The sequence below is a fragment of the Gymnoscopelus braueri genome (genome assembly GCF_963280865.1).
Source record: "Gymnoscopelus braueri genome assembly, chromosome: 18".
Taxonomy (NCBI): Eukaryota; Metazoa; Chordata; class Actinopteri; order Myctophiformes; family Myctophidae; genus Gymnoscopelus; species Gymnoscopelus braueri.
The window spans coordinates 19,901,001-19,927,695 of record NC_137618.1 but is presented as its reverse complement, the minus strand read 5'-3'; the positions used below and the strand labels follow the sequence as shown (position 1 = coordinate 19,927,695).

General features: G+C 44.4%; 1 protein-coding gene across 1 annotated transcript in view; it reads left to right on the top strand.

Moving 5' to 3' along the window:
• Nucleotides 1-26,695, top strand: part of LOC308073730 (partitioning defective 3 homolog B-like) — a 381,612-nt gene that overhangs the window by 248,846 nt on the left and 106,071 nt on the right. Inside the window, exons 20-21 of the mRNA XM_080412818.1 lie at nt 1,908-2,018; nt 4,863-5,255. Coding sequence (XP_080268944.1) covers nt 1,908-2,018; nt 4,863-5,255 — 504 coding nt within the window. The remainder of the gene's footprint in view (nt 1-1,907; nt 2,019-4,862; nt 5,256-26,695) is intronic.

The window sequence follows — 26,695 nt, the reverse complement described above, 5'->3', positions numbered from 1 at the left end:
TTAGCTCCACTGGAGCCCTTGCAAGAGCCTTTGTTGTTCAGCGGGATAAGGCTCGCATGTTGTGAATGCCACACTGTCTCAGTGTCCCCAAGACCTGGGGAAAATGTTGATCCAAAAGAGTCCCCTTTTAAAAGTATTTTTGCAGGTATATTTTTTTTGTAAATGTCAGGCTCCTTAGTTTGCAATTAAATCAACAATTGATTGACCGCTTTCAACCTGGCATACCATTTTGGGCATGTCAATACAGGAGAGAATTTTCAAATTATTATTTTTATAGCAAAAATATATGGTGAGCCTGTAGATTTCCGCTGTGCAACACCCCCGTATGACAAAGTAAATAGGGTTTAAGTGATTAAGGCCTGTACATAATTGCAACCTAACGCAGTGGTTCTCAAACCTTTTCAATGTAAAAAAAAAAAGTTTGTTTGAAATAGTTTAAGGTAATGACGTTGTATTCTGTCAAGATAAACATACAGTTTGCAAGAAGAAGACGGAAAAAAGGTTATTCATAAAGGTGCCATTGTTTATAAGGATCATAGCAGCCTTAGCAGGACTACGGCTGTAAATGTTCACCAGTGACATTTACATCTAGTATTTGGCTTATTTGCTCAATACAGACCTCTATGCTCAACCATTATGTTCTGTTCCATTTACCAGTCTCCCATCCTATACGAAAAGTCAATGCCGGTTAACTCTTATTGTCTCCAAATTGTGTATATCGCTGGCCCGTAGACACAATGGCCCTGTTACTTCTCATCAGCAAATGTCAGCATGTCTGCTTATTCTGAAGCTGTTATCATTCAATTAGTCAATGACATGTTGTCTGGGCCAGTGGAAGGAGATTGTGTGAATGAGTGAGTGAGAGAGAGAGAGAGAGACACACAGACAAACAGACTCTGAGATTCATGGCTTTCTCCAGGTAATGACTTGTGGCATGTCTTGGTTTGCTGACTAGGCTGTTTTTATTGACTATTACACAAACATAACAAACAACACACACACGCACGCACGCACGCACACACGCACACGCACACGCACACGCACACACACACACACACTGACGGGTGTGGTTTGGGTGGGTGGGTATTTACTACCTTTTATTTTAAATCAAGCCTGGAACCATTTGACATCAGAACGCATACGTGTGGGCGGGTGTTATTGGTTATTTGATGGTCAAATGAGATCAGATATGAATGTAGTTATGATGGGGGGACGACAATGCAGTTTTTTGTTGGACGACTACATACTGTACTGTGTGTGTGTGCGTGTGTGTGTTTAAGAAAGATCCATCTCAAGGAGATGACATCTACCCTACATGGTGATTGAAATATCCATAGAGTGTGCGCAACTGTGTGTGCATGTGTGCAGTACATGTGTGGATTTGGGTGTGTGCGTGTGTGTTAGCATTTCTTATGTGGCTGAAGGGCACGATTGGCATTTCATGTGACATTGATACAGTGAACCGAGCTACTCTTCATTAGCGGCTGACTGATCCACACCATGTGCACACACACACATGGAATGGAGTCTGTGCACGTGTGTGTGTGAGAGAGAGAGAGAGAAAGAGAGCGCAGAGATGATTCATGTCAACACGCCATCGGCCGTGACGCTCAGTCACAGGCTGCATCTGTGGCTCTGACACGGAATGGTACTGTGTGTGTGTGTGTGTGTGTGTGTGTGTGTGAGTGTATTTGCACTCATGTCTCTCATATCCAGTTGGTGTGCATGTGCGTATGCGAGTGCATGTCAGTCACCCAGTGAATTAGACGACACTGATGGCTCCAGCCCATCCCTGCATACCATTGATGCACATGTCAGTAAATCACTGCGGTGCCGTAGGATTTATGTGTTGTTGTTTTTGTCTTCCTTTCTCCCCTCAAACGCTCTCTCTCTCTCTGCTTCTCCAGGTTTGGGAAACGGAAAGACGAGAAGCGCGAGGCGAAGGCCGCCCTGCAGAGGCAGAAGTCTGACATTCTGAGCGAAGAGGAGCTGGAGAGGATGAAGGAGGAGAGAGAGAGGTGGGGACCTGTCTAGGACCAAAAGCTCATTTTGGATAACTGAAAGATGCATGCTTGACCACATGTACCCTAGCTTCCCTAATGCGGGCGTGTCATAATAGGTCAACATTCGGCGGAAATAGGCAAACATTTGGCAGAAATGGTGCACTTTCAGTCGAGAGATTCGGTCGGTGTAGACTCACCACACCACATACAGGTTGGCCCTGGAATGGAAAAAGCACACTATAAAAGAGGGAGGGGGGTTAAAGCTGGTATTAAGTTGGAGTGTTCACAGATAATTAATAAAAAGTACGTTTTTTGGAGCTTGAGAACAGTGTGCGGACCTTCTTCTTCTTATCCTTCATTGAGTTGGAGTGTCACAGGCCTATTTCCTCCCAAATTATGATAACTGGGTGTTATTTTTATATACCCCAATACATTTTATTTAAGTGTTAATATGCTCTATTTCTGGGGACACATCCAACAACTCAGTACAAATACTGACTTTTTCACGTGCTTTGGTGAGAATTAGTGTACTTCTCACCAAAGCACTTCTCTCTCCTCTACCTGTCTGTCTCCTTGCCAACTGGAAAAGGCGATATTTTTAAACATTTCTCCTATAAGAACTGCTTCACAACAGCAATGCTGGTGTAACAAAGACATTAGCAACAAAAAAAATGCTTTTTACTTGAAGTACATACAGTAGATCATCAAGCAGTTTCACATTCTTTTGACTGCATTTCGTGGTTGTTGAGGTGCATTCACCTCAGGCTCGGGCATGACACTATTGTTTTCTTTGACAGATGCGGCTCAATATTAAGCCAAAGTGTGGGAGGTACATGGTCCTGTCAGTAGTCCAGTCTGGTCCTATTCGCCCGTTTGTCAAAGAAGCTTGCAGCATGACATGGGAAAGTGTAAATACACAGGCAAGACATCCTTGCACATTTTAACCACATCAGGTGCTCTAGAGGAGAAATGTTGAGTCCTTAGACAAATTAAAAACAGAAAAAGTACCAAAATCAAGGCACTGCCGTTCAATCTGCTTGTGATGCGTTAAAATTCTGTCTAGAGATGTTAGTATGACTGTCTAGAGATGATATGACTGGAAATATATGAGCCCCGTTGTATCCTACTCCAACAGTTTTGGAGTAGGACTTAATTTGTCCAGATTGAAACCTTAGTTGAATTTTCCATTATTTTATTTCCACTTGCGTTTTCTCCAGCTGCATGCTGTTCAGTCTCATGAAACCCATTATCTAAACCACTCTAACGTTTCTATCATACTTTCCTTTATTGTTTTAGCATTCTTTCCATTCTTTATATCCTCTCTATCCCCCGCTCCCCCCCACCTCTATTCCATGCTTGTCATTCCTGAGTTGTGGTTTCATGATGGGTCGCTGTGTGGTGAAATTAGCGAGACCTCTCGGAGTGCCTATAGACCTATTATAGTCATAACTCATGACTATTGTTTTTCCAACCAACAAGGCTACGGTTACATATTCAATTTGGGTATACATTCAAATCAATACAGTGGCGTACCCTCTCTGACTCTCTCAGAGAGTCTCTTGAGTTATACGTATTGATCCCCACGGGGGAATTCATCCTCAGCATTGAGCCCTCCCAGCAATTAGGAGCAGCTGTGTAAAGCCAGCTGAGCAGCGTCCAGGGGCCAAGCTCCAGCTCTAAGGCCAGTGGCTCAAAGACACTGGCAGGATGTATGTCCCTAACACAGGGGTCTTCAACGTTTGTCCGCCCCAGGACCCCCTAGCTGAGAGATGGATGAAGCAGGGACCCCCCCCCACTACATACAGTATATACTATACTGTATGTAGATAGCTTCATAGACTTGTTTGACAGCACTATCATCAGTGTACGTTGGACTCATGTTAATGTGTATTTTCAGACATTTGACCAACCCTCAAAACTTAGTAAACTTGACCTTTCACTCTGTACTTGGTCTGCTTTATTCCCCTGTACATCAAACCTCTTTGCCGGAAATAGCCAATGTAGAAGCTCACAACGCCTCGCAGCGCTTAGAGCGGCTGTCCTACCGTTCGATCCTCGGCTCCTCCAGGCTTCATGTCAAAGTGTCCCTGAGCAAGACATTTTAAGCCCTAACTGCTCCCCTGTTTGCTCACTCTGAGCAGCACACAGCTGGGTCAAATGCAGAAAAGTAACATTCCCTCTGGGATCACTGCAAATACCCTCATGAACCTTTGTGCAGCCTGATGCAGCAATGTACTTGTATTTGATGTTACTTTGACAATGTACTGTAAGTGCTTTATGAATAAAGTGTATTATTATGAAGTAGGGATGCACCGATTTGGAAACTCTTGGCCGACATACCGTTTAATAACAATTTAGCCGATACCGAAACCGATATTTATTTAGTTCTTGGTATTATTATTTCCCCCTTTTGTGCCGGGTACACAAATAAATCTTCATTATAAGAAATAACTGTTCAGAATCTGCAGAAACACAACATAATTGCCTTGACGCAAGTAACATTAACAAGTGTCAACGAGCGTCAGCTGGACAGTGACACACCCACCTCAGCTGTGCTTAGCTGAAAGTGACTGGAGTTAGTTTTAAAAAAAAGCTCTTGAAAATGACATGATAATGTTTACTGTGATTATGGTAAGATTTCATATCACAAACACCATAGACTAAAAACTCCTGTAACTTTAACCAGCAAAAAAAATTATATATATATATATATATATTATAATTTTTTGCCGATACCGATATTGACCGATAATGACAAATATCGTCCGATACCGATATGTGGCGATATATCGGTGAATCCCTATTATGAAGCATAAAGTCTAGTTACTAGTTATATGTGTCTTGATGTCTGTGTGTCAGGATCGAGGCCAAACACTCGGAGCTGCGGGAGCGGCAGACCAGAGGCGGCGGCGGAGCGTACGACGACCTGGAAGACGACGACGCCGACCCCAACTACGCCCGCATACACAACTTCAGGGAGCGCGGCGACGACGCGGCCTCCTCCGTCCCCCAGCCGACGCCTCAGTCGCCCCCTTACGGCGCCGCCCCGCACCACGCCCACCACGCACACGACGCCCGCACGCCCTCTCCCCAGCGCCCGCCTGCCTCCTTCCCTGGTCACGGAGGAGGTCATGGCGGCGGTGACGCCCCGGACGGCGGCGACCCTCTCGACGGGCTCTACGCCAAGGTCAACAAACCTAGAGGGCCCGGAGCCGCGTCGCCACCCGCTGCGCCCCCTGCAGGAAACGACAGGCAAGTTCACATGGATTAAAAAGTTCTCAGTCGCTTATAATACGGCTGTCATTTGAATTCCATAGAACATTGGTTCTCAAAGTGGGGTTTGGGGTCCCCCAGGGGTCCTTGAGGGGGTTCCAGGGGTCCCCAGCCGAATTAGTAGTTAGGAACCAAATTGACCTTAGGTGTCTGTAACTCTGAGAGTGTACAAATGGAACCAAATGGGTCCATTTGGTACCATTTGTACACTCTCAGAGTTAAATTAACAATGGAGATGATACTACAATGTAGATTGGGACCCCCAAGAAATCCAGTCCCTGGCATATATTTTCCAATGAGGGTCCGTTGGCTAATATATTGATATATGTGTCAATTTGGGGGTCCTATGACGCGAAAAAGTTGGAGAACCACTGCCATAGAAGTTAGCATGTCTTCTATGGAAGTGTGTCTTGCACATAAGTTATTTTAAGTATTTTAAATGGTCAAGCTAGCGATAGAATGTCATGTTCAGTCTTCCAGAAAACTCTAAAAGTCTCAATCTGCAATTTCTTCAACTGGTTTGTTGTGGTTGTTGTTGTTTAGGACACACGGCACTGGTGTGTGTGTGTGTGTGGGCTTATTTCACACTGTGAAAGCAGCATTTTTCAGTCGTGAGATTTTATTTTGCTTATATCCATGGGCAAGACAATGCTTCTCTTCTCTTCTCTTCTCTTCTCTTCTCTTCTCTTCTCTTCTCTTCTCTTCTCTTCTCTTCTCTTCTCTTCTCTTCTCTTCTCTTCTCTTCTCTTCTACCCTCTTTCTGTCTTTCAAACCAATCATACTTTCTCTTTCTCTCACCACCTCCTGTCCTCCCTCTCTCTCCTCTCCTCTCCTCTCATCTCATCTCATCCTTCCTCCCTCCTCCTCGTCCTCAGCCCCTCGTTTCAGTTCTTTCCGCCTCATATCCCTCCGTGTTTTGCTCCTCTCTCCTATTCCTCATCCTGTCCGCTACGCTTATCCTCCTACCTCCATCTTCCTCTCCTCCGTTCCTCCATCTCTCTCTCTCTCTCATATGTAGTGTGATATTATGTTGCTGACTCTCTCATATTTCTCTCTGCTGTCTAAATCAGGTTTCACCTTCCCTCTGCCCTCTATCTGCCAACAGGCAAGAGTGTGTATGTGCGTGTGTGTCTGTGTGCATGTGCATGCGTGCGAGAGTGTGTGTACACACTTCCGTGGTTGTGTTTGTATACACTGCAAAATATTTGGTGTTAATTTAACTCCGAGGGAGTGGATAGATGAACAATGAGGATTTTACTGTGTACATGAGTTTGTGTGTGTGTGCGTGCGTTTGCGTGCGTACAGTATGTGCGTGCATTGCTGCCCACCCACGCATGTGTAAGTGTGTGTACCCGTTTCCATGTATGTGCGTGGGTGGGAGTGTGTGTGTGTGTGTGTGTGCGCGTGTGTGTGTGTGTGCAGCCTGTGTGTTTGTATCCCAGCATAAAAGACAATCACCTCAGGGCTCAGGGTGTACCTCTCAGCTTCCAATCAAAGCCGAGACACACAGACATTGGATAATGTCAGTCACAGGTCAGTTCTTTCTGAATATATCTAGAGAGACACACACACACACACACACACACACACACACACACACACACACACACACACACACACACACACACACACACACACACACACACACACACACACACACACACACAGCCCTACCTATTTGATGGTGAGGTTCAGGGTGCATAGAGCTGTTTGTGGACACTATGTGTTGCTTTCTTATTTCTTGCATGCATAAAATAGGATTTCATTATATTCGAAGTCACGACGTTCTTGACCTTCGCTGTCGGACGAGCGTTCCTTAAGATCCGTCTTGTTAAAATGCATTGATTAATTAAAATGCATTAACCACTTAAACCCTTTGTACTTAGTTCACCGGAGTACCCCAGGGTTCTATACTAGGCCCCCTCCGTTTTTTCCTCTACACTAAATATCTTCACAGAAAATAGGCGATCTACAGCCGATCGTATAGATTATTTTTACCCAAAGTTTGCCCCAGAATAGGAACGTTAGGGTTCATACAGTTAAAACGTGTGTAAAAGAAACCCCACACGTAAATAAAAACAACTTAATGTTTTTTATAAATCAAATGTGAAAGGCCAGTGTGCCCGAGATTGTGACTGACAATATTGGTGTCAGCTTCTGTAACTTATATACAGTAAGTGGGTAATTTATTTCTAACCCTATAATCTTAAGGCTATATTGTCCAAAGTCCTCGATTCTTCTGTCTTCCAGTGGGGACAAACAAAATTGATTTGGCTAAAGCCTCTTGTTTCGTGTCAGTTTGGTAGCTCGGTATTAAAGCACGGCATTTGAGCAATGTCTTTCCGTGTTTCGGTTTGTCCACATCTGTGGAGAATGCTTCATTCTCATGTTAGAGCTCAACCACAGCCCTTTACAGAAAGAAAAAAATGTCCGCAGTATAATCTCCTAAAATCTTCTAATCAGTTGCCTGTCCTAACATAATTAGAATGTTCTTTGCTTTTCTTGAGACTGACAGAATTTAATTAGAGTGGTTTCATTTTTCTTCAGGGAGGAAGCCACAATTTTAACCAAATGCACATTCCCTAGTTAATATTCATCATCTATAATTGAATACTGTGTTTTTTATGTCATATGCGTGTGTGTACGACTAAATGTTATGCCCATAACCCATAAACATTTGGAACGTTTACGTATGAGTTGCGTATGAGTTGCTCACATACTTTGCACTATTGCACCTTGCGGATACATAATTCTTGTACCCGTAAGCATTCAGAAAAACAAGTCAACATTCTAACACAAAAGATGAAACAATTACAAGGAAACATACACTAGCATTGTGTTCAATTTAGCTAATAGTTTCCTGTTGTTTACCATCACTATAGGCACTTAATGCCAGCTGGACTAGTCCACAATTTATAGCCGTTATTGTATCGTGATTATTGGCATGGCTCCAAATGTCTCTTGGCTAATCACAATGCATGGTTGGAACATGCTGTTATAGCATACAGTGTGTGTATATATATGTACATAGAACAAAAAGTTTGGAAATTTGTGCTTTGGTAGAATGTGTCTCTGTTCTGCTAACAATGCTTCTTGGCAATAACTTTTATATCGTTAGGAAGCCTGTTTATTTCCCGTTAAAATGGCCCCATTTGTGAGGAACATGCAAGAGGAACATGCGACAAGAGTAAATACCATGTATGTATATATATATATATATATATATATATTACAGTACATGTTGGAAACCAGTACAACTGAGAAAAACGGGGGGACGGGCCGGCGCTGGCCAGGGGGGAGGGGGGAGGCATGTTGAACGGGAAGGGGGGAGGCCAGGGCGCCGGGCAAGTGCACGGGCGGGCCCAGCTGGGAAAAAAAATGGTGGCAAACGGGGGGGCCGGCGGCCTGATCGGGCCCTTGCTGGAAAAACGGGCTGCTTTTCTCACTTATACCGGTTTCTCACATGTACTGTAACATATATACACTTATATCGTCTCAGATAATAATAATTAAAAAGAATTGTAATGCACTTTTCATTCACAGGGAATCCCAGAGTGCTACATGGTAAAAACACATAATCAATCATAGAAGGTTAAAAGCAGGGTTTAAAAACAATGTGGTTAAACAACAATTTAACATGAAAATGCCTTCCGAAACAAAAACGTTTTTAGGCCTATTTTAAAAGAGTCCAGGGTCTGCGGTGCTCTCAAAACGATAGGAAGGCTGTTCCACAGGCGCGGTGCTGCTGAGCAGAAGGCCCGGTCTCCCACGGTGCGTAGATTGGTGCCGGGGACATCGAGGAGGAATCTGCTCGCAGATCTGAGGGTGCGGGTGGAAGTTTGTGGAGGCTTATTTAGTTTCTGTAGGTAGGGTGGGGCATGTCCGTTTATGCAGTTATGAGTGATTAGTAGGACCTTGCAGTCGATCCTGGCTGAAACAGGGAGCCAGTGCAGTGAGAATAGGGTGGGTGTTATGTGATCGTGCTTACGGACTCTCATTAGGATCCTGGCAGCGCTGTTCTGGACACTGTTGCCCTGAATCCCAATGAAGAGTGCGTTGCAGTAGTCCAGTCTAGAGGAGATAAAGGCGTGGACAAGCTTCTCTGCATCTGACAGGGTTAGATAGATAACGACTAAGATAAAGAACAATTTTGCAGCATGTTTAATGTGTATACATTGTCTGTGGGCATAATGTATCTGGCTGTGTAATTGTGTACGTGTGTGAATCTGCACACGCGGGCACAGAATTTATTCTCCTGATAGACGAATTCATTCATCATCACTTCCTGAAACTTGATGATGCAGATGGGAGGAAGCTCAATCATTGGCTGATGGTAATCGATGGTGCCGACGGGAGTAGTTAGTTGTGTCAGCTGTGTGTGAGTGTGTGTGTGTGTGTGTGTGTGTGTGTGTGTGTGTGTGTGTGTGTGTGTGTGTGTGTGTGTGTGTGTGTGTGTGTGTGTGTGTGTGTGTGTGTGTGTGTGTGTGTGTGTGTGTGTGTGTGTGTGTGTGTGTGTGTGTGTGTGTGTGTGTGTCGAAGATAAACAAATCGCTAAGGACTCCGTTCCATCAGAACCTCAGTGAAGCCAGACTCGGGCACACACACACACACACAGAAAACCACACACTCACACAGAGACACAGACAGATGCATACACACTTATCTAGGTATATCCATTGGGATCCTGGCTCCCTTCTTCATAAATGGAAAAGGGAGGATGCATCGACAAACACATTTACAATAAAGTATGAGCTCAAACAGATGCACACACAGACTCACACACACACACACACGCACACACACACACACACACACACACACACACACACACACACACACACACACACACACACACACACTCCCTTATGAACAGTTTCTCTTTTGCCCTCACAACACAAGCACTCAGGCCCAATATAAAACCTCATACATATAGACAGTGTCCGTTGAGATCCGTGCAATAAATGATATAGCTTATGGCACAACAAAGAGCACATCCCACACCAGTAGGGAATTACATAAGACACCAGTGGATGCAGTGAACACATACAGTACATGCTAACTGAACCCCTTCCAAAGCCAGGGTGTAATTCTACAGCAGAAGGTTCTAGCATGGTCTAGTCCAGTGTTTCCCAAGCACTGGGTCGGGGCCCCAAACAATCCAAACATTTTCATTAATTAACAAATTAATGATTTTTCAAAATAATTCATGAATAAATCAAAAAATAATAATCAAAGAAATTCCTTAAAGGAGTAGTTCACCCCAAAAAAACCCACTTATTTTCTATCAATTACACACCCCATGAAGCATTGATTTCATGGAGATTTTTTTGGGTGAACTAATCCTTTAACACATTCCACGCCAAAAAAAAAAAAAAGACCACTTCGCGTTGAACCACGCGACTGGCACGCTGCGCAATTATTTAGGTTCGCGTAGAACTACGCGATTGGCACGCAATGTGTTAAATTAGAAAACAAATGTTTGAGAATTAGTGAAAACAGCCGATCTACAAGCTGAAAACACGCTGCATTGCAACGCGTTTTGGGTCTCAAATAAAAAATAAAGGTCTATAGGGAAACTCTGCCGCACAGTCATCATAGGAAGACTCAAACAGGTGAATTATTCCTCCTGCAGCAGCTGAAGAGATGATCATTCTGTCTTTGACTGCATGAGCTTCCAAAGTCACTGTATAACATATCTAACCTGTAGGCTAGTTATTTTTATTTGGTCGGGCTACGCGGGTACTGTATGTACAAAGGCCTAACTACTGACTAACCTTTCCTTTTATGGTATGTACTGTGTGTGTGTGTGTGTGTGTGTGTGTGTGTGTGTGTGTGTGTGCGTGCGTGTGTGTGTGTGTGTGCGTGTGTGCGCGCGCACAGGTGTGCCTGTCCGTGCATGTGCTTGCCTGTGTGGGTGTGCTGTGATTTATCTCTCTCCATGGTTAGCATTAAAATGGCCTATTAAGGAAGGGCTGTTATTTAACCAGACAGACAATTAATACTTCACACTGTCTGCCTCTGAACCAGCCCGCTCGCCTTTAATTCTAAAGGGCACACCAGCTCCATTCCTTACGCATGGTAGAGTTTAATACAGAGTCATTAAACACACACACGTGCACGCATGGATGCACAGATATGCGGCGGATATGGCGTGTATTTGTCTCTGTCTCTCATGCGCACACACACACACACACACACACACACACACACACACACACACACACACACACACACACACACACACACACACACACACACAGAGAGAGAGAGAGAGCACATTAGACCACTGCCTTTAATTACTAGTCTCTCCTAATCTCCCTTTCTTCTCTTCTTCATCTTCTCCTCTTCATCTTCTCTGTCTCTTTCATCTGAGAGCCTGAGATGGACCATAGGGGGGGGGGGGGGGGGGGTGTGTGTGTGTGTGTGTGTGTGTGTGTGTGGTGCAGAGAGAGAGAGAAGGACAAAAGACCCAGAAGGACTCTTAGAATATCCTTGTGTGGATAGTGGAAGTCCTTGTACCTAACCCCTTCTACACACACACACATGAACTCAGTGCCATGTAGGGCTTCGGATACACACAGGTACGCACGCACACACACACACACACAGCGCATTCACAGAGGGTACAATTTATGAAGTGGCCACCCAGGTCTCGGACAAGTGCTGTCCTCAGTCTTCTTGAGTGGTTCCCACTCCAACCCCCCCCCCCACACACACACACACTCCAAAAAAATATAAAAAGATGTTCCTCTCTGGGTTACTATAACAACCACGACCTCCAGCACTCTCCACCAATTAGAAAACAATCAGCCTGGAGGAGGGAGAGAGAGAGAGAGAGAGAGAGAGAGACTAGACTAGGGTACGAAGAGAGAGGAAGTGGTGTTTGAAAAGGCTGGGGAGAGAGAAAGGGAGGGAGGATGAAAGAGAAGCAGCGAGAGAGAGAGAGACAAGGGTGGGGTGGGTAGAGAGTGGTAGGAAAAAGTAGGGTTTGTAAAGCCGACAGAGAGGAGAGGTAGAGCCTGTTGAGTTTGTAAAGCCTGCTGAGAGAAAGAGACAGGGAGGGACAGACAGACAGACAGACAGACAGACAGACAGACAGACAGACAGGTGAAATGACAGACATGAAAGGAGCAGTGGTGTAGGGCTGCTACTATCGATTTTTTTTTTCGATTGTTCTATCAATTACTTTTCCGATTCATCGAATAATCAAAGAAGTGTTTTGGATCATTTTTGTTTACTTTCAAAGAATCATTGTAAATGAATGTCTAATTTCTCATTTATGTTTTGTAATTGACTACTTGACTAACCCTTATTTATTACTTCACCGTACAACAATATCGCACGAAACTAGCAAATATATATAGCCTAGCTTGTAGATCTGCTTTTTTTTTTTTTTTTTTTTTTTTTTGGAAGGAAATAAAAGGGAAATGTCTTCTTTTTGGAAAATCAATGAATTGCTTAAAGATCTGCTATTTTCACAATTTTTTAAAACAAAAAAAAAGTGGTTAACCTGTGCAGCCCTATTTGAGTTCAGGGTCTATTTATTCTACAGTATTTAAAAAAATGAAAGTGAAGAATAATGTATTCCCCCTCATTTTATTAAAATTGATAGTTTTTTTTATAATTGATTAAATTGATTAGTTTGATTAGCTGTTGCACCCCTAGGTGGTTCTGAGGAAGAAATGCTTTGTCGAACAACCGTCTCCACACCTTGGCATACTGTACATTTGGCAATACATCATTGTTGAACAGGAGAGTCAGTTCATTGGTTTCTTTGGTCATTTATTATTTTGCTGTCTAAACTCGTTCCACTGAACAATGTTGATGAGCCTAAAACGACAGAATGTGCGACAGAATGCACAGACCCTCACAAAACCGCGTAGACACGCATATACGCACACTCAAATATCTGTTTATGTGTCTTTGCCTGTCAAGTTTACTTTATTCTTCCCTCATTATACTTTTGTCTTCCCCCTCGGGTGGTCCTGTCAGGTAAAGAGAGGGGTGGGGGTAGAGAGAGAGAGAGAGAGAAACAGATAGAGAGACCAGGGAGAGAAGGAGAGAGAGAGACAAACAGAGAGATAGAGAGAGAGAGAGAGAGAGAGAAGAGCTTTTAGCGCTGCTTGGCTGGTCACTGGAGAGAGGTGTTTTTTTTTCTTTGCCTGTTAATTAATCAGACATTCCCTCCCTTCAATGAGGGCTACACACACACACACACACACACACACACACACACACACACACACACACACCCTCTCTCTGTCACACGCATACGTGCACTCTGTGATACAGACACGAATGCATGTACTATTCACTCTCTCTTTACACACTTTCTTCTCCCTCTCTCTCTCTCTCTCTATCTCTCTCTCTCTGTCTCTCTCTCTAACACACACGTACACACACACGCACGCACGCACACACGCACACGAACCACATACTGTGTAGGGAGCTTTTAGTGGGTGCCAACCTGGTCTCCCTAAGTGCTGTGCTCTCCATCAGAGTCTCTCGTAGCAGGTAATTAGACTTGGGGTAGGGGTTGTGGGGGGCGGTATGAGTGGTGGGGGGTGCTATGGGTGGTGGGGGGTGCTATGGGTGGTGGGGAATGAGAGAGAGAGAGAGAGGTGGGGTTTGAGGCTCTGGCTGATAAAGCAGGTGGGTTGGTGTATGTCGAGTTTGACTGAGTTCGTTGCTGCTTTTGAGTTTTTGCATAGGTGTGAGTTTGTGTGCTTGCGTGAGTGTGTGTGTGTGTGTGTGTACTTTGTGTGTACTGTGTGTGTACTGTGTGTGTACTGTGTGTGTACTGTGTATCCATGCATTCAGTATGATTGAGAGATACCATTAGAGGACGTTGGCAGCATACAGGACAAAAGAAAATCCATCGATCATATCGGTATCATTATAGTAATCTTTAACATTCTATTCTTTCCTTCATTACAAAAGCAATGCACAAAAATACATGGTTGTTTATGACAACTAAGATCATTTAAGAGTTTGTATATAGCGTAATCAAGGTTTATGGGAGGAGAAAGAATATAAGTAAATAAATAAAAGTAAAAGGGAGAAATTGAGAATAATATATCGGCTAAACATTCAAAGAACAAATAACGCACATCCTCCGTTCCACAGAACAGAATAGCTACAACCTTTTGACCCTTTCGGTCTTTTTCAAGTATGAACTACTTGAAAAAGGCCGAAAGGGTCGAAACGTCGCAGCATTCAACAAGTGAGTTGCGAGCCCCGCGTTGTTCTCAATGTATCGGCCAAACCACATGTCGATCTGGCTGTAGTTTTAAGGATGTGAGGGACTGATAGAGAAAGAAGAGAGAGGCAGGATGTAAAGAATGAAAGACAAGGCGTGGAGGGGTTCCGCTAATGGTACTAGAATGATGCCTGAACCGAGGCTGAACCGAGATGAACCGATGTGGGAAAGAATGGAGAATAGAGAGAAGAGGAGTCGGGGTAGGTAGAGGGAGAGACGGAGCGAAAGACGGGCCACGTAGACTGAAAGGCAAACATTGCAAACACGGCTGAGGGCCGGGGAGTAGGGTTTGAAGAGGTGAAGAAATGGAACGGAGGAAGGCTGGAGTGGGATGGAGAGCGATGGAGAGGAAGAGTAAAAGCACTAGGGGAGGAGAGGAGGGGTTGAGGACGCAGCGCGGAGCAGAAAGGGACCAGTGTGTTTTCCTGGAGACTCTTAGCGTGCGACTCAGCCCTGGCTAATAATGAACAGCACTCAAGTACCACTTGTGTTTCTGTCTGCATCCCTTCCTCCATCTCTATAGGATCTTTTCTTCTCTCTCTCTCTCTCTCTCTCTCTCTCTCTCTCTCTCCCCCTCTCGATTTCCGTCTCTCTTATTTGTACAAGAAGTTCTCATCGGGGGAGAAAATAAATAGCATGTAAAGGACATCCGCTGGCGCTTGAGCGCACATACACAGTGAAAGCACATGCACGTACGCACGCACACACGTGCACGCGCGCACACACACACACACACACACACACACACACACACACACACACACACACACACACACACACACACACACACACACACACACACACACACACACACACACACACACACACACACACACACGGGGGACAAGTTCAGAGTAGCATCTTGTAGCTAAGCAACAGGTATGAATAGTTGCATGTGTTTTATGCAGGTCAGAAATCCTAGTTGGCGCATAGTTGGTTTCTTTGTTTCAAGTGTGCCATTATGTGCGTTCATCAGTTTCTTCATAATTCTTGCGAACAGAAGGCAAATTGATGTATTTTCAAATGTGTGTGCGAGACATCTAATACATGATCCAGGGCTAGCGGTTGCAGGCATTACAGTAGGTAACTCCCCTAACCGTAAGTGGAGCCCTGTCTAACCGCCTTGTGAACTCCTACAGTATGTTTGTGTCCTGACACTTATGTATATCTTTGGGGAACACGGAACTGTTTGAACTTTGAATTACACTGTGGCTTTCGGGCACTCTTAGTAGTAGACAATACACACACATTATATGAATGTGCCCGCATTTTAGATCCCCAGGACTGCTGCTAGATTTCTATTGCCCCATATCTGAACCAATTTTATGCATTTATCTGCTGTCCTAGCTCGGAACTAGCCCCTGAACAGACAACTAAAATGAAAATGAGCAGTCAGTGCTATAGACCAGTGGTTTTCAACCCTTTTATTTCCATTATTTATTCGGCATTTGAGCCACGGAGCACTGTTTGATGAGATTTAGCCTCTCAGACCCAAGACTATATAATATTTTGTTTTCGTTTGATACGATTTTGTCCACAATTCCATGCTGTATTGATGAGGTACCATAGGAGAGATAACAGGCAAATGTTGATCAAAATAACAATCCTTTAATTAAGTAATGCAGATGTTTAACAATAATTTAACTCTTTGAGAGCGTAAAATGAAAGGGTCCATTTGGTTTCATTTTACGATTCTACATGTCTCCTAAATCTCAACAGTATTCTGAAAAACGTATGTTTCTATATCAGTGGTGCTCAATCTTTTTCACGTCAAGGACCCCCAAAATTATATGTATTTGGCCGCGGACCCCCATCAAAATATTTAGTTCCAGGGACCCCCCAGAAGCAACGATTTGAGTTAAAAATGTTCGCTTTAAAAATATATATATTCAAAGATTTGCACACATTTTCACGATAAAAAAAAAAAAGCAGATCTACAAGCTCGTAGCGCGGCACTCGGTGCCGCGCTATGAGCTTGTAGATCTGCTATTTTTGAATAGCCCAAAGTGTAAAATAATGCTTTTTAGCTCAAATCTAAAAAATGACACAGTTCCAGGTCTTAATGGGTTAACACATTCGGTGCCAGAGTTTTGTTAAAAAAAGTGACGTTGAGTGCCAGAGATCTCACCGTTTGTAGCGCTACTCTATTTACAGCTGTAGACTCCACGACGAGCACGCGATTGTAAACAATATAAATGCGTGCACGATGGTGGATGGTCCTGGCTAACGCCTGGAACAATAACATCTCTCACGCCGAGTCACCATGGCGGAGCGATCGCTGATCGAAACTGACTCGTTTTCCCCACTGTAAAAAAGTTAAGGAAATATGGAGTTTTTTTTGCAAGGAGATAGAATGGGAACGGACCGGAGCCAGGTTTTTTTGGCACGGTGATCCATCTGTCCCTTCCTTCTCAGAGTCACCGTGGGTGATTCCAGAGCTGCGCTAGTCCCCCCCCCCCTAGTGGAAAAAAACAGAAAGATTGACTTCGCGGAGATTCCCGGTTTTGGCACTCAACGTCACTTTTTGCAAAACACCAAGGTGTTAACACTGAATTCACACCAGCAGTGGTATTTTCACTGGCACATTCTGAGAAAGCGGTGAGGTTCACACTCACACAGCATTGTCTATGGAGAGGAGCGACCGCCGGGAAGGAGTGGAGACAGCAAAAAGCAAAACATCAAAGTTGAGAAAAAGGCCACACATTGCCTTTCCTACAAACGTGTGGCTAACCTCTATAAAGGATAGCTACAGGGGGCCGTGGCGGGCAAGGCTCAAAAACAGGCCGACACACGCACAGCAAAATCCAGAGTGTGACCCGTGAGGGTCCATTAAATTAACATTTTGGATTCTGAGCAGGGAACAGGGAGAGATGAGCAGGGAACAGCGCCTTGAATACAAACACTGGTGTGTGCTGCGACGGCGCTCTCCTTCTTACCTTTCATGCACAGGCCGATCGAGGAGAACAAAGAGTGAGAGAGAGAGAGAGAGATGACAACCTCGGGCGTTGCAGCTGGCAGAAGCATTAGTGAAATAGCCGTGTCACTGCGGCCGTGGAAGTCTGCGCGTTGAGCCCAGACAGCCTGCCTAAATGATTTTTACGCCGGGCCAGTTTACCACCTGTAGCTCGTGCATGCATGAAAGCACACACACACACACACGCACACGCACACACGCACACACGCACACGCACGCACGCATGCAACTGCATGGAGAGCTTGTCTAAATGATGCTATGCAAGAGACACACACGCAAACACCCAATCATACAAACGCATGCGCATACATACAGAAACTCACATTCAGTTTAATTGTCTAAATGATGGTATGCAAATGAATTGGCTTTTTTTCTCTCTCGCACACACACGCACGCACACATGCACGCACGCACACGCACACACACACACACACACACACACACACACACACACACGCGTGCACACGCACACACACGCACACACACACACACACACACATTTGGACAGCTCGTCTGAAATATGTCACAGGAGTCGATAGAACTCTAATTACTCGCTCCACATTAATGACACAGCTTAACCAACGTTGTCATTTCCTGTCGGCAGCACTTTCAAAACACGTGTCACTTCCTGTTAGCCTGGAGAGGAGAGGGGAGCTACATGACAACAGTTACGCACATCCACACACAGACACGCACGCACGTACACACACACTCATGAATTCATGCACGCACGCAGACACTCGCACTCTACCACTCATACCGAGTAGCACTGTTTCTCTCTCTCTCTCTCTCTCTCTCTCTCTCTCTCTCTCTCTCTCCTCGCCTCGCTCTGCTCCCGTCTTTCTTCTCAGCGCCCCACCTGCCACCATTGGTGATCTTTTGTTGTCCAACTTCATTAGTGGAGATGTCAGCTAATTAGAGAGAGAAGCGCAGGGAGATTAGGAGGATGGAGGGAGAGGGATGGAGAGAGTGCAAAGGAAAACGAGTGAGATGCATCAGAGATACAGATGGAAAGACAGTCAAAAGGCCACACTGAGGGATGGGGGGGGGGGGACAATGTTCAATTAAAGCTGATTTTATACCCCGTCGTACGATGGTATCATGCGGCGAAAATAGCCTCTCTAGAAGCTTACAACACGTTGCAAACGTGACGCATCGTGAGCTTGTAGATCAGCTATTGTCGCCGTGCGACACTACTGTATGATGAAGTATAAATCGGGCTTAAAGCTTGATTTTATACCCCGTCGTACAATGGTATCATGCGGCGAAAATATCCGCTCTAGAAGCTTACAACACGCTGCAGACGTGACGCATTGTGAGCTTGCAGATCAGCTATTTTCGCCGTGCGACACTACTGTATGATGAAGTATAAATCAGGCTTAACACTGAATGATGTTGTGGGCACTAAGAGATTATTGCCTGGGTAAAATGGAGAGAATAGGATAAGGAAACGGACTGAGAGAAAGGTGGAATGGAGATGGCAGATAGTGAGAAATTAATACCTGGGTGAGAAAAAAACTAGGGGTTATTGTGGTGCTTGACTGACAGAAGTGTGAATAATTATCACACAACACAATAGACCATATTCACACGGCGGCCATGTTTCTATGAAGTCAATGAAAGTAGCCACCCCGGGTGGCGGCACTTTCAATGTTAAATTCCAATATGGCCGCCGTGTGAATATGGTCTATGGAGGACATGCAATGGAAAAAGCATGAAACAGAAAAAGAATGTGAGATAAATGCACCCATACTGTACGATGAACCCATAACATGGACGGTAAACTAAAACATGAGTTCTATGTTATTATCTAGGTGTGTATAAATGTATCAGCAATACTGTGAACATTTGTGAGCGCATGCGTGCGTTCATATGTGTGTCTTTTGTTTTACTATCTTTATGGGAACCAAAAGGCCTTATAATAAGGATAACACAACCAGAAACAATTGACATTTTTCTGGTCCCCTTGTGGAAAGGGGTAAATTGTATGGTCAAGAAGGATGTTTAGACTTAGGTAAAGTTTCAGGTTAGTATTAGGCATTTAGGGATTAGGTGTAGAGTTGTGGTGAGGGCATACGGTTAGGGATTTAAGATTAGGGTTAGGTTGGGCCACCTGGCAAAAAGTAAAACGGGAATTTTGAATGAAAAATGGCTCCCTGCAAACATAAAAAAATAAGACAAACGTGGGTGTGTATGTGGGCGGGGTTTATGTGGTGTGGAATCAGATACAGTACAAGACAATGATGCAGACAGAGTGATACTGAGTGATGCAGAGAGAGTGATACAGATACAGACAGAGTGATGCAGATAGAGTTCATTGACTGGGATGTGTTGTTGTGGTGTAAGACACAGCTGTTAATGATCCTGTAGTCCACAACTAGACATCAGGGAAACACACACACACACACACACCAACATACACACGTTTGTGGATAGACAATCAAAAGGACTACAAATCCCTTGTCGTTATCAATCAATAAAACTACATTTCTCTGTTTCAGTCGGGTGTAGATATTATTGACTGTGGTTTGTGCGTTGTCGTTATGGTTTACAGTGTAATATATTAGTTCTGTAAAAAAAAATAGCTTACGGATCAGTCTCTGTTTTCTCTTGTCTTTTGTCTCTGTTTTTTCTTTCATCCTGGGACCGAAGTCATGGATGTTCAGTTTTTCTCCCTGGGTATGAACTGTTTTAACTAACATTTTAATGATACTACAACATTAATAAAAAAAATTTACACAAATAAATAAGAACTTAAAGTCTGCTAAATTAGTTCCATTGACCCACAATCAATTGATTGATTTTAGCTAGTCTGGGCTAACTCACCCATGAGCTCCTGGGGAGCGGGAGGATCCCCGGAGGTCCCAGGGAAAAAAGTTGCAGTCGATGCAGTACCCTGGTACGTTGGGGTAGTACCTTGAAAGGCTAACCCGAGGCAGGAGATGTAGACTTGGTGAGGGTCGTCGCCGGCGATGTAGTGAGCGCAGCCCTCGAGATCACACCTGCGAGGAGCCTCCATTGTGGTACGGCTAGCGTCGAGTGTTAAGCTAAGCTAAGCTAGGCTAACACCGGTCCGAACAAAGGGCTAAGCTAACTAGCTTTAGCAGCTAACTTAGCCTGTTCGAGCTAGCTTGGAACAACGAGGAGGAAAACTAAGATGATAGAAAGATTGAAGAATAGCCGCGGGAGCGTGCTAATAGAAGATTTAACGAAAAGAAAAGCCTGTGGGGGATACAAGTATCTCCGCGTTGGGTTAAAGCTGGTGTTCTGATCAAAATAAATCTAATTCACTGTAGTATGTATTAATAGCCGTGCTGCATCTGCTGCAGAGAAGCTGAAAGAGGATTAGCCTACGTCTCGCGAGGGGTGTCTACCGTATTAACAGGAAGATAGCGCAGAGGGGAAACAGTGAAATCAGCGTGGGCAGTGCAGTCGGGGGGCATCAAGGCCACTGTGGCCTTTAGGGCATGTGTTTTTAGAGGGGCACACAGCCAAAGACAGGTGCAACGACGGCCATGGCTGTCGTGGCCGCCATGAAATTCGTGCCCTGGTCCCTGGCACGAAACAAGGTTGGTGCCAGTCTAGACAAAAGAGGACCAAAACTAAAGGAGCATTCACACCAGACACATTAGTCTTTTAATAAAGACATGGAGATACAGGGAGACCCCCTTACTTAATCAGAATACAGAGCTATTTTAAAAACAAAATATCACTTACTGCACATTTTTAAAGAGGCGATCTAACAGCCTCCATGTTTGTGGAAATCAGGTTGCCATGGTCACCAGATATTTACAACTTCAAGGCCACCTGGAGACGTGTAGAACTCCATATTTGGGCATGGCTGACATCATATTTGATGATGTGTGATTTAAGGAAGCGCGTGTCTTAAAGGCTATGCACAGAGTGGACATCATTAGAGAGATACAGAGAGGGAGACCATACAGGAGAATCCTTTACAAAGAGCAAGCACAAAAGTAAGTATTTTACCTATAGTCGAACCATAAACATTCCTGGATCAGACATTGCTGTGTAAGTTATCAGATACCCTGCAGCTGGCCACAGTGGTTTTAACACTCTTCTGTCATCCTGCTGTACCCAGACTCAGGCCTTCTGTTCAGAGTGTCCATACGCCCTCACGTCTGAGGTCTTCCTCCATAAACACACAAAGATGAGCCGCAAAGACCTCTGCTGCCAAATGCTGAGGAAGGGACCGGTCCCCATAGCAGCGTGTCGGCTAATCGACAGCTCTGTAACCAGCCAGAAACAAGGAGAACCAGATGAACCAAGATCTTACATGAATCGACGGTTGATCAAGACTATAGCTCAGCCAGGAGAGTTAAAGAGACATCAGCTCACTTATGCAGGAGAGAGAAAACACAGCTGTAATCAGTGTGATAAGAGTTTCAGGGATTTAAGTAAAATGAAGAGACACCAGCGTATCCACTCTGGAGAAAAACCTTTCCACTGTAACCAGTGTAACTCTTCTGTTGCTCTCTTGTTTTTGATCTCCTTCCCACCTGCCCCCCACCCTCTTCTTCTCCCCCCCCCCTCTTCTTTCTATGGAAACTAACGTTGCGATGGGAACGATGTACAAAAAAGAATTTCACCCACTTTTTTACCTTGTAAACCTGTGATGTGACAATAAAACTGATTCTGATTCTGATTCTGTAACACAAGCTTCAGTCAGTTAGATAACTTGAAGACACACCAGCTTGTCCACACTGGAGAAAAGCCTTTCCACTGTAACCAGTGTCCCAAGAGTTTCAGTCGGTTAGGTGATCTAAAAACACACCAGCGTATCCACACTGGAGAAAAACCTTACCTATGTAACCAGTGTGACAAGAGTTTCAATATATTAGGTAACCTGAAGAGACACCAGCGTACCCACACAGGAGAAAAACCTTACCTATGTAAACAGTGTGACAAGAGTTTCAATCAGTTAGGTAACCTGAAGTCACACCGGCGTATCCACACAGGAGAAAAACCTTGCCTATGTAAACAGTGTGGCAAGAGTTTCAGTCAGTTAAGTAACCTGAAGTCACACCGGCGTATCCACTCTGCAGAAAAACATGTCCACTGTAAACAGTGTGACAAGAGTTTCGGTTAGCTCACCTGAAGAGACACCAGCATGTCCACACTGGAGAACAAGACCCAGAATGAAGTTCTAGTATGATGAGCTTTACTTAATTACATACTTGTGACATAATAATGATGTCATGAATAGTTCGTGACGAAAGGGGACGAAAGGGGGACAGATTTCTTTTGGCTGGGGCCGGAAGACAAAGTGACAGACTTTTTTTTGGCTGGGGCCGGAGGACAAAGTGACCATGCCCATGTAAGGACGAAACAGGTACAAAGCCTCATGTAAGCCCGACCCCTTGGGTCTGGCAAAAACTAGAGGTTACGAATGTAACCCCAGTTTCTTTACCTTCGGAGTAATATACTCACTATGGGATAGCATCGCCCCCTCGCGACAATTCTGATTGGACAGGGTCATGTTACGCGTTGTGGCAGTCCGGAAGAGGTATACTAGAACACGCCCTCTTAACAACTTCCCTCTGCACGCCAAATGCGCACAGAAGGGGTGTTAGGTGAGTATATTACTCCGAAGGTAAAGAAACTGGGGTTATATTCGTAACCTCTAGTTGTCTATTCCCTTCTCCATAATATACTCTATGGGACTCATAAACCCCCCTGGGGAACTAAGTCACACAACCCTACAGATCCGCACGCCCACGGCCCCTGGGTCCCGCCCCACGGGCGAGACCCCAGCTCCCAGGGCGCCCCGGGGTCGACACATTTAAATAAACATGCTTCGAAAATGCATGCTGCCCACCCATCTGACCACTTAAAGGGATAGTTCACCCAAAAAAATACGTATTTTCTATCGATTAGTCACCCCATGGAGACTTGAATTCATGGATATTTTTTTGTTTTTGTCGCATTCCTAAGCCAATAATTTGATGACGAGCAGGGGTTCCGACACAAAGGAGACTCTTTGTGTCTCCTACCGGAACCTAAAATGACACAGATGCGTCCCCGGATTGAATGGGTTAAAGACAGAGTTCTAGAGTGTTCTCTCAGTCTCTGTGAGTCAGCACCCCAAACATGGCTGTGCACCGCAGCCTCTGTTCCCGTCCGTTCCCCCACCCTGACCCAGAGTGCCGGGTTGTTTTAATACACGTTGTTTCCAGGTCAAGGTTGCACTTATTGGGTTTGTGTCCTGAGGTGGAAAGTTTAAACTCCCCGGGCCTTAATTGAGCTAATTTAATTACGAGGGCACTGTGATCGTTAGCTTTCGCATTGAGAAGGGCGAAGCTATAGCTTTTTACATAATGTCGGCATCCCTGAAGCCACTTAAACCAGTCATTGTTTGTTTCCCCATTGATTCTCCATAATGGCTGTGATGACTTTGTGTCTCGTGGAAATGAAAGTTAACCCATTGAGGCCGGTAACGCATCTGTGTGCTTTTTTTTTAGATTTCTTTGGGCTATTCAAAAATAGCAGATCTACACGGTGCCGTGCTATGAGCTTGTAGATCTGCTATTTCCTTTTGGAAAAAAAAAAGGTGAAAATTTGTTCAAATCTTTGAATATGTATGTAGTCTTTGCTTCTGGGGGTCCCTGGAACAAGACATTTTCAGATGGGGGCCCGCGGACAAATTCATATCATTTTGGGGATCCTTGAAATGAAAAAGTTTAAGAACCACTGATAAATAGCAACATAAGTTTAAAAAAAACAAAAAACTTTAAGGCTTTAGAAGACATTTGTAGAATCCCCATGCAGAAGCAATAAGATTTGAGTTACAAATGTTAAAAATATCCATATTCAAAGATTTGCACACATTTTCACGATAAAAAAAAATGTGCAGACTCTGTGCCGCGCTATGAGCTTGTATATCTGCTATTTTTTAATAGCCATAGGAATCTAAAAATGACACACAGATCATGCTTTCCCGGTCTCAACGAGTTAAACCCCCCCGCTTTCCTTGAAAGGGGTGAATTAGCCGCCTATATCTCGGACAATCTCCGAAGCTTTTTGAGCCAATTGCAGTTTGTCTTTTCAGCTTTATTGATTTTCTCCAAATGGCTATCATGACTGTGTGTGTGGGGGGGAAATCAAAGGACTTGCTACTTTGCTCTCGTATTGACCGAGCTCTGGTCGGTCAACAGCCGTGTCGATGGCTACGGTACGGTCTTGAACTCTCTGCTTTTGTTTCATTCACAAGCGGTGGACAAGACAGACACATACCACACGTACTCTCTCACTTACACACACACACACACGCACACGCGCACACGCACACGCGCGCACGCGCACACACACACACACACACACACACACACATAGCCAGTGGTGTAAAGTAACAAAGTACATTTTCTCAAGTACTGTAGGCTACTTAAGTAAAATGTTGAGGTATGTTTTACCTTACTGGAGTATTTCCAGTTTTCAGTACTTTTACTTCTACTCCACTACATCTCAGAGGCAAACATTGTCGCGATGTGATGCTTTTGTGAGCTTGTACCGGCTATTTTTATAAAAGATTTTTTAATACATTTTGAACTTGTGAAATGGGACATTCTGCATAATGAGTACTTTTACTTTTGGTACTTTAAGTATATTTTGATGCCAATACTTTTGTACATTTACTCAAGTAAATGTTTAATTCCGGACTTTCACTTGTAACAGATTATTTCTACATTGCAGTATTGATACTTTTGCTTAAGTAAGTACATTTTTCCACCACTGCGCACACACACACACACACACACACACACACACGCACACGCACACACGTGCGAAGAGAACGCAATGTTCTCTCTTGTCTAGTGGTATTTTTGTGGGTGCTAGATGGTCTGTGCATCATGTCTCAGTGCTGCTCTGAAGTGCAGTGGGATTTAATTTCCTCTCATATTGAATGAACTTTACATCTCGCTGTCCACTGAGGAGATGTCAATAAGCTATTTCAGATGAAAAGAAGAGAGAGAGAGCTCTTATACATGTCTGGATCTTTTGTTCAGCTTCTGTTTCAAACACACACACACACACACACACACACACACACACACACACACACACACACACACACACACACACACACACACACACACACACACACACACGTGTGTGCTCTATCAGCATGATGTGCATTATGCACATGGTTTACATATATGTGTCCATAGTGTGTGCTTTCCCATTGTTATACACACTGCCTTCTTTTCTGTGAATTGCTAAGCTCCGTAGCTCAGTCATCAGATACAGAGTGATGCTGTCTCTCTCTCTGTGTATGTCTCTCACTCGCTTTGCATGTCTATCTGTCTCTATGTATCTCTGTGTGTATGTCTCTCTCACTGTGTGTGTGTGTGTGTGTGTGTCTTTTTCTCTCTCTTTGTCTCTATATCTCTGTCTTTCTCTCTATGTATCTGTCTCTCTGTCTTTCTCTCTCCCTGTCTCTCTATGTATCTCTCTCTATGTACAGATTCTGTCTCTCTCTGCAGTATGCATCTCGTTGTCTCTCTCTCCCTGATGCAGACAGACAGACAGACAGACAGACAGACAGACAGGAAAGAGAAACTGAAAGAGCTCGATGAGGATGGAATATGAAGAACACTGCAATAGCGTTGTCTAAACAAGCAAACAAAAAAACATTGAACAACAAAGTCATATAGCAAGAGAATGAAGGAAAGAATGCAACCAGTGTTTGTGGAGGTGGCATTGACAAATGACCGCACCATATACTTTCATTTATTTTTCCTTTCTGTCTCTCTATAGCCCCCCCAAACCCCCCCCCAAACCCCCCCAAAACCCCTAATTCAGCCCCTGGCCATGCGGTTGCGAAAGCACTGGTGCTCCCCAGTCTGTGTTGATTTACAGTAGAGCCAAGGGCAGCACTCACTCACTCACTCTCACACACACACACACACACACACACACACACACACACACACACACACACACACACACACACACACACACACACACACACACACACACACACACACACACACACTATACAGTACACAAACATACTGTATGAATACACAGCAAAATCCTCAGTGTTAATGTACAGTATACGTTTGTGTACAACCGAGAGTGTGTAACCAGATATGGGTCCATTTGGTCACATTTGTACACTCTCAGACTCGGTGGTGGAAAGTATCTAAGTGCATGTACTCAAGTACTGTA